At 40.2% G+C, this 18,857-nt stretch overlaps 1 protein-coding gene across 2 annotated transcripts in view; it reads right to left on the reverse strand.

The window, feature by feature from the left end:
* The window catches only part of LOC114031459 (ezrin), a 71,686-nt gene that overhangs the window by 16,449 nt on the left and 36,380 nt on the right, over positions 1–18,857 (reverse strand). For both annotated transcript variants that reach the window (XM_027846526.1, XM_027846528.1), the window contains 4 exons: positions 7,668–7,763; positions 6,271–6,545; positions 5,324–5,407; positions 3,769–3,915 (listed from right to left, as the gene is read on the reverse strand). In XM_027846526.1, coding sequence (XP_027702327.1) covers positions 3,769–3,915; positions 5,324–5,407; positions 6,271–6,545; positions 7,668–7,763 — 602 coding nt within the window. The remainder of the gene's footprint in view (positions 1–3,768; positions 3,916–5,323; positions 5,408–6,270; positions 6,546–7,667; positions 7,764–18,857) is intronic.

Below are 18,857 nucleotides of genomic sequence, written 5' to 3' on the forward strand. Positions count from 1 at the left end.
TTAAGAATTGTCTAGGGCACTGAAAACTAAGTGACTTGACCAGGGTCACACAGCCAGTAGGTATCAGAGGCAAGCTGGAGCCTAAGCCTTTCCTTATCTATTATGTATTATGTTCCTCTCTATTAGGAATGATGTATGTGTATAGGTAGAGAAATAGAAAAAGACAGATATTTGGGTGTGTGTATGTATGTATGAGAAATTTACCATTTAATATAACATATAACATAACATAACATAACACAGCTTTAGTGAGCTCTCAGTGTTCCTCAAGCCTGACTTTCAACCCCTTTGATTATACCTATGACCAAGTTTCCAAGGGCTCAGAATAGTTCTGGGCACACATAGTAGGTTTTTCATAAATACTTACTCACTGACTTCTAAACTCAGTTCAAAAGGAAAAAGACTTTGGTCACCAGACTGATTCCAGGGAAGGGCGGACTTAGAAATAAAAACAAGGTGTGTCTCAGGAGAGAGGAGAGAGAGACAGAGACAGAGAAGAGAAGGTGCATGCTTACCCCTATGTTAAAGCTTTTCAGCTTGGGGAAATTACAAACCAAATAACGGAAGTGTTGGTTAAACCGACAAGTGGGGAGACTAGAGAGGGCTGAGAGCAGAAAAGGAGGTCTGAATGGGGCTCAAACTCTTATTCAGGAAAAGACAGAAACGCCTGTGGTTTGGGGGCAGTTATGAGCTGACATCAGCAAGTTCCTGCCTATGGTTACTATATGCGGCTTGAAAAACCTGTTTGGATAACCGTGGCTCTATTACTAAACCTTATCATTCAGGAAACTAAACTTTAAGACAAGAGGCAGTCTCACTCTTCCGACCCCATGGTGGGTACTCTGAGTTTCCCCTTTGATTTTGTGTACTGTTCTCCTTAGGACCGAGATATCTTCCTGACGGCCGGGCCTCAAAGCCGTCATTCCCTAAGTTGGGTCTCTCTCACTGGGAAAGAGAACATTAATATCTTTTGTCCTCCCACACACTCGAGTAAACCAAACCATCTACATGAAATAAAAAAGCGTCCCCCTCTGGTCCTCCATGACACTGAGACCAGAGACAACTACGCTCACTTGTAATTGTTTTAGTGTGGAGGGTAACAAATAAATGAGTGTGATCCAGAGGGAGAATATATGGCACAGTGGGGAAAAAAAAATGAAGGATTTGGAGTCAGGGGACCGGATTCAAATGCCAGCTCTGGTCACTCTGGGCAATTTGTAAAATAAGGACCTCTAGGGGTCTCTTTCAGTTCTAAATCCAGGATCCTATTAATTCATTTGCAGCAGTAATTGGGAGGAGCAGGACAAGGGCCAGAACCACGCCTTTTAACTAAGGCTAGAAGGATCCATCTTAGCCAACACCCTCGTTTTACAAAAGGGCACACAGCTAGAGGAGCAAGTGATTTCTAAAATGGCTTTGGACTCACATTTTTAAAGTCTTATGTATGTCAAAGAGTTTTCTTCAGCAACCCTGAGAAGTCAGTACAAGTAATATTATTCCCATTAGACAGATAAGGTAACTGAGGCCCTGAAAAGTTAACAGGGTTGAACTGTCAGTGCCTGGATTCAACTGACCACTTCCACAATTGAGAATCAAGGGTTGTGATTCAGAAGACTAGAGGACCACATATAAGTCAAGTCCCTTAAGCCTTGAATTCTCTCCCTCCGCACTGCTGCATCCAGACGTTCTTCAAGTCTCAGCTGAGGTTCCACCTTCTGCAAAAAGCCTTTCAAAGACCCTCTTAATCTTAGTACCTTCCCTCTGAAACCATCTCCAATTTAGTCCGTCTGTATCTTGTTTGTATTATCCATGCTTTCATGTTGTCTCCCCCACTGGACTATGAGCTCCTTGAGAGCAAGGACTAGTTTTGGGGGAGATTTTTTTTTTTGCATTCTCTGTATTCCTAGCACTTGGCACAAATTTGACACACAGCATTTATTTAAATAAATGCTTACTGACTGAATGACTTCTCTGCAGGAATAACAAAGATACTAACAACTAACATAATAATAACAATAATAACTACATAGCAGCTACTATGTACCAGGTAAGTGCTTTACAATTATTATCTCACTGGATCCTCACAATAACCCTAGGAGGTAGGTGTTATTATTATTATCCCCATTTTACAGATGAAGAAACTGAGAAAGCAGAGGTTAACTAGGGACTCAACATCCATCTGTGCTCCCAAACAGAACTCTCAACTATAAGGGTAACATAGCTCTGAGCTATTGGAGGACCCCAAGGACAACAAGGAGTTAACATCTACATCTTGTTCCCCCACCCTCCTGTACCCCAAATCACTGCAGTATCTCTCACAGAAGCAAAGAATCTCAGACCTGGATGAGACTTCAGAGACCACTGAACCCAACCTATAGTTGAAGAATCCCATTTATAGCCCACCTCACAAATGCTCAGAAAGCTTTTGAAAGGAAAGTCCCAGTGAGGGAGAACCTGCCACCTGATAAGGAAAGACATTTCACTTTGGATAGTGTTGCTAAAGTTTTTTCTTATCGTTTCAATCAAGACCAAGACTCTTTACAATCTCCATTCACTGTTTTTAGGATGAAAGGCAGGGAACAAGCATATATTAAATGCTTATGACAAGCAAAGCAACACAGTGCTAAACACTTGGGTTTGGGGCTTTCTTTGTTTCTGGTCCAGACCTGGATTTTGTTGAGTCAATGAATGAATGAAAAAAATTATTATTTCATCAAAGTAGGGAATTTTCAGGAAGAAAGCTCCCTCTTCTAATATAAATGAGCACCTGTAGAGTAGTGAAAACTTAAGTGACAATCATTGTCAGGCAACCAGTATGTTAGAGGCAGGACCTGAACCCAAGACTTTCTAATTCTGAGGTCAGCCCTCTATCTACTATGCCAAGCTGCCTCTCTATCACTGGAGATACAAAGACAAAAACAAAACAGTCCTGGCTCTCATAAGCTAAATAATGAATGTAGGGCAAATAAGCAACTCCCAAAAGTTTAGAGGGTTTAGGTTAAATGAGTATTCTATGTTAATGCACTAATCTATGTGGCCTTAAAAAGGTCTCTGATAACTCTCATAAATATTAGATTGCAAGTTCCTTGAGGGTAAGGATTATCTTTTGCTTCTTTTTGTATCCCTAGAATTTAGCACAGTGTGTGGCACATAGTAGATGTTTAATAAATGTTGATTAATTGCATTAGCAGAAATTTGATATAAGAGCTGATCTCATAGAGAGCCTTCAGGCATTGGCCTGTAAGCTTTGCCAGGAACTGTGTGGGTGGCAGTTGGACCTGTAAGTTTTAGTGATTAGGAGAAAGAAAGGGGCAGGGAAAGATTTCACTGACGATCCACCTGCCCTAATCCCCCTCTTTCTGCCCCATTTTGCAGGTTCCCTAAGGTTACTCTTTCTTATTCCCTCCCAGTTCTTCCCCCACACAAATGGGTCTATAGAATTTTATCTAAATTGTAATGGATATACTATACTCCCCCCCACATAGAGTCGACATTCTGAACATTTAGAGACATTGCATGTACTGTAAACATTTAATATCGAATGAGATTAGGAAAGAAGGTAGTGACAAAAAAGGGTCTTTGTGCCAAGTTTCTGATGCACTCGTATCGACAGAGTAGAAACAGACCTTCAAGAACTGTCCTTTTCCTGGGCCAACACAAAGCTGAACCAAGGCCTTCACTCAGCCCCATTCAGGACCGCTAACTCCCCATCTGTTCCCCATTCCTTCCACTCCATAAGCTCAAAAAAAGAGAAAAGTTTCAACTCACTTATCATCTTTCTCGTAAATATTCAGCCCAAGGGCATCCACTCCGAGCCAAAGGTCTGTTCCTTTTTTGTTTTTTATCTCAAAATAATTGATCCCATACATCTCCAAGTCCTGAGCAATCTTCAAATACTCCAGCATAGCATTATCTCTATTTGGGGAGATTAAAATACACACGCACACACACAGAAAAAAACACTAGATTAGTATAAAATTAATTTCAATTGTAATCCCAAGAAGATAAGTATGATTTTGGCAGTTTTTTGTTTGCTGGTCATTATTCCCCCATCCCCTCTCTGTAGCACTCAGAAAGAACAAGAGAGGTTGTCAGGATAGCAAGGACCTAAGTGGGCAGGTGAAATCAATGGTGGAAAAGAACAGAGTACTGATATTAATCTTGAATGCGCAGTATGGATGACGGTGTCCATCCCTAACGTCATAAGGGATTGCTCTCTTGACAAATCAAGACAGAACCTCGATGTCTTTGTAGACCCGACAAAAATGGTCTTTATTAAGTGATATGGCATTATCTTTGCTGACCTAGCAGATTATTTCTTCTCTGGACAGCATGGTAATTCCAGGGTCCCTATTGCTTTCCTCACTTATTATTGCAGACCACTCTCCTGCCTACTTTTCCCTGTCCACCCCGCCCAGGGGATCTACTTGAGTCAGATGGGTTCAACCATGGGGGTGCCATAAGCAATAAGCTATGGCTGCCAAGAACCTCACAAACAAGACCCTTCCAGACTCTGAGCCTGGCATCCAATCTCAAAATGCTGCCAATGTATGAAAATAAGGAGCACTTGGATGATAAATCACATCAGGAAACAAAGCAGTGCACCATTTAAAAGAACAACATTGGCTAGAATGTCAAGGTCACTGTAGGGGGGTGTTTTTGTAACAGTTTTCCTTTGTTACAGTGGGGATGAGATTTCCAGAAATGACTGTGGTGTAGAAACAAAGAGCCCCAATAAGACTTATTTAAACAAACACCAGGACCTGGACTTCTCACCTCCATGCAACATTTTTGTTTCTCTAAGATCAATGTGCCTTTTAGGGGTTCTGCCTTGTCCAATAAAAACCCATGAGGAGTCAACTACCTTGCATACCACGCATGAACAAACTAATACCACTTAAGCAGCCGAGAAAAACAGGACAACAATGGGTTTGGGGTTTTTTTTTGGGGGGGGGGTAGCTTCTGTATTATTTGAGATGCTTAGTTTTGGTTTTTTTTTTCCCTCCCCTAAAAAAAGAACCAAAGAAGGAAAGGCAGCCTGGGAAGGAACTTTCCTAAGCTTATATGTAAAGGCTGGTCCCCAGGCTATAACTATAATTTAATTATGAGAAATAAATAAAAAACCACAACAAAAACAAATGCTCTACCAGTTATATTAAAACTTTTTAATACCTTATTAGGCATTAGGACTTGAAAACAGTTCAAGAGCCTCCTAGAGCTAATTATTTAGAGATTCCTAACTGAAGTCACATGGTAAAGAAGATTAACTGGAAGAGCTGGGGATGACCTAAATACCAGTTTGTACTAAGCACTGAGCACTTACTTCAGCATCCCACGGTGTTCAGCATGCCACACCTGGATTCGATCCTCCCACTGTTCTCTGGAGAGCTTGTGCTGGTCCATTACTCTGAAATACAAAAAAAGGGAAACTAACACTTCTTCCTTCCTTCCTTCTTTCCTTTTTCTTTCTTTGTCTCTTTTTTAATTAAAGGATGCCGAAAGCTTTGAAATCTGCCTCCCCCATCCCATCTACAGAAAAATCCTTACTTTCCTTCAGATAAAAGTCTAAGAAGCTTTTGTTGCTACCTTGGAACATGCTATACTGGAGTCAGAACAGAGAAATGCAGAAGTTTAGATCTCTATTCATGGTTGTCAGCCCAAACCTGCTCTAATCTTGGCTGGAAAACTTCAGTGTTCTTCGATGTCTTTTTTTTTTTCTCAAGAGAGGAAAGAGGATATAAAACATACAGACAGTAATGGGAAAGTGGAAGAAAACTCCTAGATTAAGCAAAGCAAATTAATTTGGGACTAAGTAGGGATTTGAAGAAGAAGTGTGACTAAGTTTAACTCAATCCAACATTTACAAAGCATTAACTAGGAGTAAGGGACTGTGCCTGGCACTAAGGACACCCCATTTTTAAGGAATTTACATCTCGCTTAGGGGATTCAACACACACGCAGCGGTGAGTAGAACAGAAGGCCACACCCACTTCCCACCTTCATAGTTCCACGAGGACAGGATATTTTTCCTTTCTGGTTATATTTTCCTCCCACTACCTGAAACTACGCTAAAAGCAGTCATCAACTTCTTCACCAAGTACACTTTGTGGGCTGGGATAGTCAAAAGCCCAGAGTGACTCATTTTAAAAGCATACAAAACCCAGAAGTCACTGGAGTCCCAACCCTGGTCCTGCCACTCCCGATACTACCAAAGGATGATACGAGCGAATGAATGGATGATGAAGCACAGACAGTGCGGTGTGGGATTACCTCTGTGGGATCAAACGTTCAGAGCTGAGGTATCCTGACTTGTGCACCTCTTTATTATAATCACCAAACTTGGCTTGAACGGCGTAGGATCCAAGGAGCACTGCGGTCTCAGGAGGGCAGTAGATTTCATCACTGAGGATTCCATCTTTCACTTGCAGGAAGAACAGTTTCTGGGTAATGTCCTGGATCAGCTCCTCAGGCACATCCTCTGGATAGAATTTGGCCCGGAATTTGAACTGGAGAGGGCTCTCCTTTCTGAGTTCCTGAGCAGAGACCTAGATGAGAGAAACCAAACCCACTTAAAATTCAAACAGCAACGTTCTAGATTTGAGAACACATAATCTGTCCAACAATAGCATGTACAAACACATACAAATGGGTCTCCTAAGATGAGATTTTTTTCAGGACAAGATTCTTTAAAAGATCTTTTGAGAATATTAAGAAAAAAAAATTCAGGGAAAAGTTCAACCTACCTTTGTGCTTTGTTAGACATTCATCAGGGACCCAGCAGAAGCCAATTACTGACCAGTGTCTCCTTCTGGCTTATTAGCCAATCCTTACTTCCAAACTGTGATCATAGGGTCATAGATACAGAGCTTTAAAGGGCTTATGTAGCCTAGTTCAAATGCTCTTATTTTACAGATGAGGAAACTGAGGCCAAGAGAGGGGCCTCAAGATCCAAAACACCATGGGAACCACCCAGTATGCTAGGCAGAGGCAGACAGCTTGTCTAGGGCTTGATATTTAAACTCTAGAGGGCTCTAGAACTTGATATTTAAACCTAATGACTCTTTTTCCGCCATGCTGCATGCCAAATTCCATTATGGTATATTATGCTAAACTTTGAGAAAATATGCTATTAGAGGAAAATGGATTTGCTCCTTAAGATGTGGTTTAGGGAAAAAAAAATTCATATTAATGTTTAATTTACTTTATCCCAGATCTGCTAAAAAATAAGAACAACTTTTCTTAAGCACCTGAGCATAATTAAGCCAACTTGAGAAAGGAGGCACGAAGTTATTATGCTTTTATAAAACACTTTAAAAAAACCCAATTGTTGCTTTTTTAATCTTCCCAGAAGCAAATTAGTTTCTCTGGTACATTCTAATTAAAACAAACCAACAAACCCAAGGTCAAATAATGATTTTATAATCAAACACCATACCCACTCAGTGAAAGCAGGGAGTTAAGATACCTAAGGTACCTAGGTCCCAGGACTTCAGGTTCACTGGGAATCTGCAAGACTAATTTTTTTAAAGTGCTTTAGACAAATGAAAAGGAGAAGGGCTAGAAGGAGAAAAAAAACGTGCTCAGGTTGCCTTCATCAACAGTCAATGTCAAATCAGCAAGCCAACACACCCAGGTTAACAATCTGTAAATAGTTAACCCTCATTTACCTTTTTATCAAGCTTCAACCAGGTTGAAAATCCTTTATTATCCACATATTGAAGGCCAAAGTACCATACTTCCCGAAGGCCAATGGTCTTAACCACCTGGAAATATAAATGTAGAAGCCAATTATAGAGGGATGTCTCTCCCAAATGGGCAGAAATACCAGATTGTCATCATATGATACAGCTTTCCTAGAGTTAGCCCCATTCCCAAGGGAATAATCAGTCTGACTGGCTCACTCGCTACACTGGTCTAAGAAACCCTTGTGTGTTTCTGGTTGTGACTCTGCTTGTCAATGACTCGGTCCAGGAATCTGACAGTTAAGGATAGGAAAGGGAAGAAGTGATTGTCTGGAAAGGCAGGAAACAGATGGTGGCACATTTCCAGGGTGGTGATGCTGATGGTTGGGAGAGAGGCAAGCTTAAGTTTTATATTCACCAAGGGGTGACAGGCAGATTTTTGGCTTCTGGGTTACTAGTTTGTGAAAATAATGACCATCCAGTGCCAGGAACTTCATATCACGGTGTGGAGGAGGGGAATGATTAATCCTGACTTAAAGGCATATTCCACTTACAGACATTTGGGAAACATGATCTGTGGTCAGTCAGTCCAGGCTTTGAATACATGCTGACAATCTCAAAAGCTACTCATTTTTTCTGGGGGACCCCCACACATTTTGTGGTTTCTTTTAGGTTGTGAAAGAAAAAGTAGTCTCCATCTAACGATGATAGAAGTCCCAAACCAGGTATTTGCATTTTAAACCGAAATCAGATGTTCAAAGTAGACCAAGCTCATAAAAAGCTAGAGTTGGACAGGCCCTTAGAGGTTACCTTGTCCACCACTCTCATCTTACAGATGAGGAAACTAAGGCCCGGAGAGAAGGGCCTTTTTCTCCATTTCAGTAGCAAAAGCATTTTCTTAAAGAACATTATAGTTTTACATGGAATTTACATAAAACAGAAAAAGAAATCCACTGTTGCAAGGTTGGTGAGAGAAGCAGTGATTAATCTATGACACAGAATTTAGACTGTTATATATTTTTTTTATTTCATAGGAATCAAAAATGAAAAAGAAGAAAAATTCAGATTTCAAAGATTATGTTCAATCTCCTTCCATACTTCCTAACTATGAAAATCCCCACCTCCTCCCCCCATACTTGTCCATACGGTTTTTTGAACAAGTATACAAATTTTATCCTTGTTAAATAATTTCATCTTGGTAGGTTTGCAGCTAACATGTCAAGATCTTTTGGGATCTTAATTCTGTCATTCTGAGAAAAAGGATGGCACAGTGGATAGAGGGACCTTGAAGGTAGGAAAACCTGGGTTTAAATTCCAACTCTGACTCTTGTTGGCTATGTGTGAGACCTTCTTAAGGCTCTAGACCAGGGATGGGTCTCAAGGCCACACGTGACCGTCGAGGTCCTCAAGTGGGGCCCTTTGACTGAATCCAAACTTCACAGAATAAATCCCCTTAATAAAAGAATCTGTTCTGTAAAATCTGGACTCAGTCAAAGGCCATACCCAAGGACCTAGAAGGCCACATGTGGTCTCCAGGCCACAGATTCCCTACCCCTAGATGTCTAGACATCTCTCTAAAGGCAGTGGATAGAGTGTTAGGCCTGGAATCAGGAAGTTCAAATCTGGCCTCAGACACTGTGGACAAATCACTTAACCTTCATTTGCCTCAGTTTCCCCAACTTAGTAAAAGGAAGGTAGCACCTACCTTTCTAGGATTATGAGAATCAAATAAGATAATTTTTGTAAAAATGCTTAGCTCAGAAGTGTTATTGTTCAGTCGTGTTTGATTCATGACCTCGTGGATCACAGCATGTCAGTACTGTCTATGTGGTTTTCTTGGCAGATACTGGAATGGTTTGCTATTTCCTTCCCCAGCTCACTTTACAGATGAGGAAACTGAGGCAGACAGGGTTAAGTGACTTGCCCGGGGTCACACAGCTAGTAAGTATCTGAGGCCCATTTTGAACTCAGGAAAATGAGTCTTCTTGATGACCACCCACTATAAATGTTGTAGACAAGACTGAGGTGAATAAGACCACGACAACATCACCTCAGGGGTCCTCTACAACCCATGATTCTGTGACATACCTCAAAGGTAGTTCCTTTATCAAACAGAGCACTTTTAAAGCATGCGCTCTATTCCATTAGGTCAATAGGCATTTTGAAATTATTGTAAATTTATAATGAAAAGTCTTACTTCTTAAGGAAAATGATTTTGCAGTACCAGCTCCCAAGTTTATGAACTAAAGGATCACGCCACAAACTGAGAGATGGTGATTGAGATTCACTCTGCTAATCATCTGCTGTGTATGTGGAATGTTGGGTAAGTTTTCTTCTACTCTCCCAGCTTCACCTCCTCATCTGCAAAGTGAGGTGTTTGGAATCCCTAAGGGGCCTGCTGGCTCTACAATGGAAAGAGTCTATCCAGGAAAATGCACCATTAAAACACACACGGTTTGAATTTAGGACCGTTCCGGCTGCATTTTTTTTTTGTCATCCTATTTAAAAAAAAACAAACTTTTTTTTTTTAACATTCATTTTTCTTTAAATTTTGAGTTCTGAATTCTCTCCCTCCCAATCCTTCTCTACCCACTGTGAAGGGAATTGTGATATCAATTATACATGAAAACGGAATTATTTATTAACAGACATACATGAAACAATCACACCGTCCTGAGAACCATATTAATGAACATGTGGAGGACATCCATTTGTAAATTTCTGCAGTGTCCAAGTTAAAAGACCATATATGGTTTCCTACTTATTCATTTTCTTCTCACCATCCACACTAACTACATGGGCTTACATACTAGATACTTTCAACTCTCTCTCCTCCTCTGGAGGTTTGTAAATGTCTATCCCTTACAATATTGGGGTTGATTATTTTTAAAATTCTGTTGCTGTTGTTCAGTTGTGTCTGACTCTCTGTGATCCCATTTGGGGTTTTCATGGCAAAGATACTGGAGTGGCTTGGCACGTCCTTCTCCAGCTCATTTTACAGATGAGGAAGCTGAGGCAAATAAGTTTAAGTGACTTGTCACAGAGCTATTAAGTGTCTGAGGCCAGATTTGAACTCACGAAGATGAATCTTCTCTGACTCCAGGCCTGGCATTCTATCCACTACACTACCTAGCTGCCCCATTTTTTTTTAAACTACAGGGTAGCAGTTATGTGATAACCCCCTCTACACTCTCTCTCTCTCTCTCTCTCACGCACACACAGAGTATAATTTTATCTCTTTCTGTTGTTTGCTTAGCCTCACCCAAGACATTTTTTCTAATTCAGATTATCTACTTCATGAAAGAATGAAACTATGAATTAACAAATGGGTTTACATAAAATGGACCCTGAACTTAGTCAATACTTGTGAGTGATTTCAAAAATACTAAATACATAAGCCTAATCAATGCACCAGCTTCCTGTAAGCTCTGAATAAAAAAAAAAAGTTATTCTAAACCTTACTAACCCAGAGTCAGGGAGTTCCCATTCTGTTATTTCAGAAGCTTATTATAATATTCTCCCTCTACTCTAACACCCAGTCCCTCCCACTCCCAGAAAACAAGAGTTTCCTTGACTCAATGTTCTAAAAAAAAAAAAAAATCAGAGCAAAATCCCACTTTTAATTACCTTGTCTCCTATTTTTGACAAATGTCAAACAAATTCTACCTTCTCCCTCAAATCAATTAAATCCACAAGCATCAAGATTTGCAGAAACTGGAAGCAAAAATACCCAAAAAAGAGTTAAGAAAATCTGGACAACATTCTCTCTCTGGGGGCTCCAAGTAGCTAAGAAGAAGTTGGCATCCGTTCCACAGAAGCCTTTTTCTATAGTACAGCTTCTATTCGTTTCTGGAAATCTGCCTCAGATGACTAAAATGACTCCTTTTGGGGATGAGTCCAAGGTTGACAAGCTACAAGTTAAAGCATAATACTGGAGACCTGGATGGGAAAACTTTCCCGTAGCCACTGAACAAGGGCACACTTGTTACCCATCTGGTATCCTGGGGTACAGAATACTATAAATTTCACTTAACACATTCATTTACCTAACTTCTTTGAGGAATATTCTATTTCAAGATCGATCCATCTTCTCCCCTGGCCCCTGCCTGTCCCTTCCCTCAACAGTACATTTCCTGCATTAAAATGGTCAACTTGACTCTCATGCAAAACATGACACTGTAGGGTGATCACAAGCATGATATGGACAGCTAGGACATACAGTGGACAGAGTACTGGTCCTGAGCTGAAATCTAGCTTCAGACACTTAACAGTTGTGTGACCCTGGGCAAGTCACTCAAGCTTTATCTACTTAGCTTCCTCTTCTATAAAATAAGAACAAAAGCACCTGCTTTCCTTATTAGGAGGATCATGTGAGATAATATTTGTAAAGAACTTTGCAAACCTTGAAGAGCTATATAAATGCTAGTTATTAGTAGTAGTAGTAGCAATAATAATAAATATAAAACTAGTAAGGAGGTTTCTCCTTTTTGTAAGGGGCAATGCCTTTCTATCTGACCTCATTCCTGTTCTCCAGTAATATTTTAGCAATATTGGGAGAAAGGAAAGAGATACCTTAAGAATGAATGAAGAATCAGTAATCCTGCCAGCTCTGGGTACTCCTTCTGACAGAGACTCCAACCTTTCCAGTACTCAGTAGATAATATTTAAGAGCAGCAGAGGCTGACAAGATCACGACCATGTGGTGATGGCTGGTTAGCTAGAATTCAGCCTTTCCAACTGTGTGGTACATATCAGAGGCCTCTAGCACAGGCTTCTAGACCTCCTCTATACCACCCAATAAACTAAGATGCTCAGAGCATTCAAACTAGGAATAGAACAGAAACTGTCTAAGTATTCAATTCCTTAAGAATTCACTAAAGGAAGCCAGTGCTGTACCTGTACATGCCCCGGGGATATATGGATTTTTTTTTCATAACTAAGGCCGTATATTCATAGGACGCTCATAAAAAGGGAGACTTAGAGTCTGCAACAGATTTTGGCAGCAATATTTTAAGAGATGGCTGGATTTTGGAACATGACTAAGTAGAAACACGAAGCATGTGTACAGCCTAGCATAGAGTGATACTGTTACAACAAAGAGGAGGATGATAATAATAATAAACAATTTTACCAAGGGGTGGGCTGCGTCAGGCATTAGGACCCCCACTGTACAGGTGAAGAAATTATGGCTGCCACTCACAGCGAGGTAGTATAAAGGAATAGGCTTAGAATAAGAAAGTCCTGAATTAAAATCCTGCCTCATTCACTCACTAGCTGTGTCACTTAACCTGTCAGCCTCAGTTTCCTTATCTGTAAAATAGGGATGATAACAGTACTTAGCTCATAAGGATTAAATAAGATAGCATCTGTAAAATGCTTTGCAAACCTTGAAGAATTATGTAAATGCTAGAGATTTAAAGATTAAGAGAATTGCTTGCAGACCTCTATCTAGGTAAGTGTGTAGTTCAGCACTCAATACCAGAATGCCACAAAAGAATGTTCCACGGTAGCCAATCAGGCCACTATGCAGTTCTTGAATTCTGAAAGAGGTTTCAGAAACCATTATCATAATAAAAAGCTTCAGCAGCCCAGTGAGCAAAGTAAATGAACCACTAGAATGCGATTTCTATAGGCATGGAATCCAAGCAAATCTCTCTGTGCTGTCTAGATTCAGCTACAGACAGTAGAAAGTCATGAATGATGGAGTTAGAAGATGCCTTAAAAAAAGAAAATTAAACTTCATTACCTTTCAGTAAAAGTGATAAAAAATAATTTCTCAAATTGGAACTATGGAGTTAGGGTTGGATTTAGATCTTAAAAGCCATCTCGTCCAAACCCACCCCCTTTTATTTTACACGTAAGATAACTGAAGCAGAGTTAGGATTTAAACCCAAGTCTTAGGACTCTAATTCTAGTGCTTTGTCCTTCATAATACACTGCCCCCAGTCTCTCAATGTTTATTTTTTCTACTTTTAAAAACTCTCCACAGTTCTATCCTTGGTTTAGAGCCAAAAGGGACCTTGGAGAGAAGGTGGAGTGGAAAGCACACTGATACTGGTTCCATCACTTCTCCACACCTGACCCCTCTCTATTCTGAGCACAAATTTCAGAAACACACAAGATGACAAGAGTTATTTTTTGTGTCCGGTATATCTGGTCCTGTGCCATTACTGGATTCTGGACTAACCCCTTCTGGGGTTTGCTACTTACTGGTGGAATTAATTTTCTCTACCACTGTTGTAAAATGAGATTCTCTTTCCCTGCCCTCTCTCTTTCACAAGCTTAAAACAGACTCAAGCATGATATTCCCATTGTTTGGATAAAGAAGACAGAAGGAAGTTGGGCAGTGATAAAGAACCATGGAATGCTGTAGCTGGGAACTGAAAGGTCACCTAGCCTTATCCCCCCTCATTTTACAGATGTGAAAACTGAGGCCCAAAGATGGAAAGGAAATAGTGACAGGACTAGATGAAACCAAGTCTGCTAAATCTGAGTGCAATGGACAAAGTGTGATCTCTCCCCTTTCTATTTTTAAGAAGAGAGCAAAATAAATACACAAGTCAATAAGCATTTTTTAAGCTTTTGCTATGTGCCAGGCACTGTGTTAAGTGTTGGGGTACAAAGAAAAGACAAAAAACTGTCTCTGCTTTCATAGCTCACAATCTAATGGGGGAAACTGTGCTAATGGGATATACAAGACAAAATAAAGATGGGATAAATGGGAGATAATCTCAGAAGAAGGGCATTAAGATTAAGGAGGACTGGGGAAGGCTTCGTGCAGAAGGTGTAGCTTCAGCTGAGACCGGGACGAAGCTACAGAAGCCGAGAGGCATTTATGAGGAAGGACAGATTTCCAGGCATGAATGCCCAGAGCTGGAACACAGCACACTGTATAGAAACACAGCAAGGCAATGTCACTGGATTCTGGAGGAGATGGTTGGGAAAGGCGTGGGAAGCCTAGAAAGGTGGCAAGGCTAGATTATGAAGGGCTTTGAAAGCCAAACGGGATTTTCTATTGGGTATGTTTACATCAGTGTGGACATGTACCACACTGTCAAGGGAGAAGGAGGCAGCATGTGCAGATGGCCAGGGAGTAAGACCGGTCTCTGGACATACTTGACTGAGCACAACGACATCCAGAATGACCATGCACCTGGATACTTCAATGATACATGCAGTGGCCATCATTAGTCATCTGCTAAAGGCAGAAAACAGCCTAAGAGACTAATTCAAGGGTGATACTAGGGTAATGTGGTAAAAAAAAATGAAGGGAAGCTCTAGGTTGTTGTTGTTGTTGTTGTTGTTTTTTCTAATGGAAACAAGACAAACACAATAATGAAAAAGAAGGCACTACAGACCACATAATTAGAGCCAGACCTAGTTGGCTCTACCCCTCCAAACCCATCTGAAAAGGTCATTTAAAACGTGTTGGCAAAACTTTTAGCAAGAATGAACACTATTCAGTCATGTCTGCCTAGACAGCTAAAAGGCATTCTACATACAGTCTTTTTTGTTAGAAGCCGGTAAAGTAGTTTTGAAAGAAATTAGAAAAAAAGTTAGGTCACGAAAAATGAAACCATTGAAGTATCAATACTAGTTAATGCCTCTAATTTTAACAAGGAGGCAGAATGTATTTTTACTTCTAACATAAAGAGTAGGACCAAACGAGAAGCAAGTAAACACTTTACAATCACTCTTAGAACAAGAAAAAAATTTGAAATTAAAATAGTAAGATTAGATCAGATTTGCCATTATTTTGGAACAAGGGGAAGAGAAGGAGAATATTTGGCTAACATAGTAATTTCAAAGTGCACAAGGCAAGAAGCAGACCTTTAAATTACTCTCTCTAAATCACCATTTCTTCTATTCACAGTTACTCAAGCATAAGGATCTTGAAATTAGAAACTGTCCCAAACGTGAACAGAAGGGACGTGCTGGGCCATCCATGGAGATCAATTTTCTTAGGGACACAGAAATGGTGCCAGGAAGCACCACGGCCATTCTTGGAGGCTGAATAGGAAATGCAAGGAATACCAGAGTGACCACGCCCACCATGGTCTCTCCTCTTACAGCTGAGGCTATGGGAGGGGAATTCTGCTCCTACTATATCAGTTCTCTCCAGCTCATGACCATCAGAGATGTGTATTACTACCCTGCAAAGGGTTAACACTTATCTATGCCTTTAAGTTTGCAAAATGCATCACCTTATCATTTGCTCCACATAACAACTGTCTAATCTACATAAGTGCTATTATTATCCTCACTTTACAAATGAAGAAACTGAGGCCAAAAGAAGTTAACTGACACGCCCAAGGTCACATAGCTATTAAGTATCAGAAGCAGGGTTCAAACTCAGGACTACCTTGAAGTCCAGTATTCTCACAGACAATCAGGTCCAGTGTTCTTTCAGGCAGCTAGATGGCATAGATAGAGCTCTGGACTTGGTGTCAGGAAGACCTGAGTTCAAATCCAGCCTCGGACACTTGCTAGATGTGACCTTCCTTGGACAAGTCCCTTACCTTGTTTGCCTCAGTTTCTTCAACTGTAAAATGGGAATAATAATAGCATTTACCTCTCATGGTTTCTGTGATGATCAAATGAGATCATATTTGTAAAGAGCTTAGCAGAGTACCTAGCACATAGTCTTTGTTGTTGTTCAGTCATTTCTGTTTTGTCTGACTCTTCATGACCCCATTTGAGGGTTTCTTGGCAAAGATACTGATGTGGTTTGCCATTTCCTTCTCTACCTGGTATACAGCAGGTGCTATATAAATGTAGCTCTATCTATCCACCATGCCATAGTTGACTACTGCTAAGCTCCCATCTGAATAACGCTTGGCAATGGATGATCTCATTTGGTCTTCACAATGACCCTGTGAAGTAATGAAATATATTATTTTCCTTCTTTACAGAAGAGGAAACTGAGGTGCAAAGATTTGCCTGAGGTTGGGTGAGAGAACCAGGACCAAAAGCTAAGTCTCTTGACTCCAAATTCTGTGCTCTTCTCAGTAGACCACACTGCCTTCGGAGGTATCAGAGTATCCCCAAGCCATTCAATCCTAAGCACCACAAGAACGTCAATCACGTTATTAATTTTTTTTTTTTGGTTAGGCAATGGGGTTAAGTGACTTGCCCAGGGTCACACAGCTAGTAAGTGTTATGTGTCTGAGGCCAGATTTGAACTCAGGTCCTCCTGACTCCAGGGCCGGTGCTCTATCCACTACACCACCTAGCTGCCCCATTATTAATTTTTTTTAAAAAATCGAGCACCAATATACATAAACTACCAGAAAGGGCTGGAAGCAACATGGTCTAGGTGAAGGAAAATTAATTTGGAGTCAGAGAACCTAGGTTTGAATCCCAGCTGTTACTTCATACTCAATAACATATGGATGTCATGGAACCTTCTGGATTCATAATTTCCTAGAAATATTTCATATAAATTTCCTAATTTCCTAAAAATAGTTAAGCTCTACAAAATGAAAGGGCTGGATTCAATGATCTAAGCCTCTTTCCAGCTTTAAATCAATGCTTCAATGAGACTGTGTCACAGAGTCTTAGTGAGAGAAGGGACCTCAGCAGTCATCCACTTTAACTCTTGCCCAAATCATTCATCTCATCTCCAATTTCTCTGACAAGTGGCCGCTCGATGTCTGTTTAAAGACCTCCAACACCAGAGAAGTCACTATTTTCCAAAGGAAGCTTATCAACTAAGACATAGGTAAACAGTGAAGGCATTTTAAAAGTTTACCTGTTTGTCGGACTTTCCACCTTTTTTCTTTTTTTAAGTGAGGAAGATCATAATTTACCCAACTAAACTATCATAGTAGCCTCTTAATAGGTATTCCTTGTCTGCCTACACTCTTACCCCCCTAAACTACCCTTCACATCACTGACAGACTAATTTTCCTTGGACGTAAGTCACATTATGGCACTGTCCACGTTCAATGGCTTTCTGCTGAGTAAAGTTCAGACATATTTAGCATTCAAGATCCTCTACCATCTCATGAATCATCTTTCCTTTCCAACCTTATCTAAGACCTCTTTCCCTTTATGTATACTGCACTCCAGCCACACCAGGTTTTCTGCCTACCTTATGTTCTCTTTTCTTCCCCTTACGGCTCTCTATGCTACTTCTCATGCTTAGAATGCTTAATCTTGCCATTTTTACCCATTCTTTTTTTTTTTAATTTAAAAAAAATTTTTCCTATCTCCTCCAGTAAGCATTCCTTGATTATTCTATCAGTAAAACCTTCTCCTCTTGGACATCACAAAACACTATGATTTGTACTCTCTCAATAGCACTTAAGTATGGCTATTTGTTATACTAATCAAAGTCAGGGCCTCATCTCTCCCTACTATGTCCTAAACTCCATGAAGGAATGATTTCTCATGCCATTTCCTTCATTTTCTAGCAGAGTACTCCTGCCATGGAAGATACTTTAATAAATGTTTGCTGAATTTAACAACAGACGTGGTACATGCAAGACTGGAAGAGGCTAGAGAATGGCTTGGAAACCAATGGATTCAAATGTGTTAGATTAAAGAGATGCTTTACTTCTCCTTGGAAGCTTCAGGTCTGTTGTCATTTATTTGGACTACTGTGGTCCAGAGTTCAGGGGGTCCATGAACTATATCACAATTTAAAAAAAACTATTTTGATACCTTAATTTCAATATAATCAGTTTTCCTTGTAATCTTGTGTATTTTATGTTTTAAAAACCTTATTCCAAGCTAGTTCCAGACTGCCAAAGTGGTCTGTGACAAAATCCAGGCTCAGGAGTCCTGCTCTAGGTGAATCAGGTTGAGGAGGGCAGGCTGGTTTGTGAAGGGAGCATGCATTTTCAAACTCAGTTGAAAAAACCCTGTTCCACCATGGAGAGTCTAAGAGTGAGTAGAAATTCTCTTTGGGCATACTGACTCTTGCAGTCAGTAAGCACGCCAGGGCTTAACCTGCCTCTTAAATCTGCTGTTCCTATAGGTTACCATACAGAGTTGACCATAATGTTAGCTTTCTTTGTGGAAGAAGGAAAAAAAAAAATATATATATATATATACACACACACACACATATATATGTATGTATGTATATGTACACGTATAATTATGTATATGTATACGTGAGTAATTACATGTGTATATGCATATATGTATGGTGTAATGATATGTGTGTGT

Source organism: Vombatus ursinus, unplaced genomic scaffold (assembly GCF_900497805.2).
Source record: "Vombatus ursinus unplaced genomic scaffold, bare-nosed wombat genome assembly UNPS02015175.1, whole genome shotgun sequence".
Classification (NCBI taxonomy): domain Eukaryota; kingdom Metazoa; phylum Chordata; class Mammalia; order Diprotodontia; family Vombatidae; genus Vombatus; species Vombatus ursinus.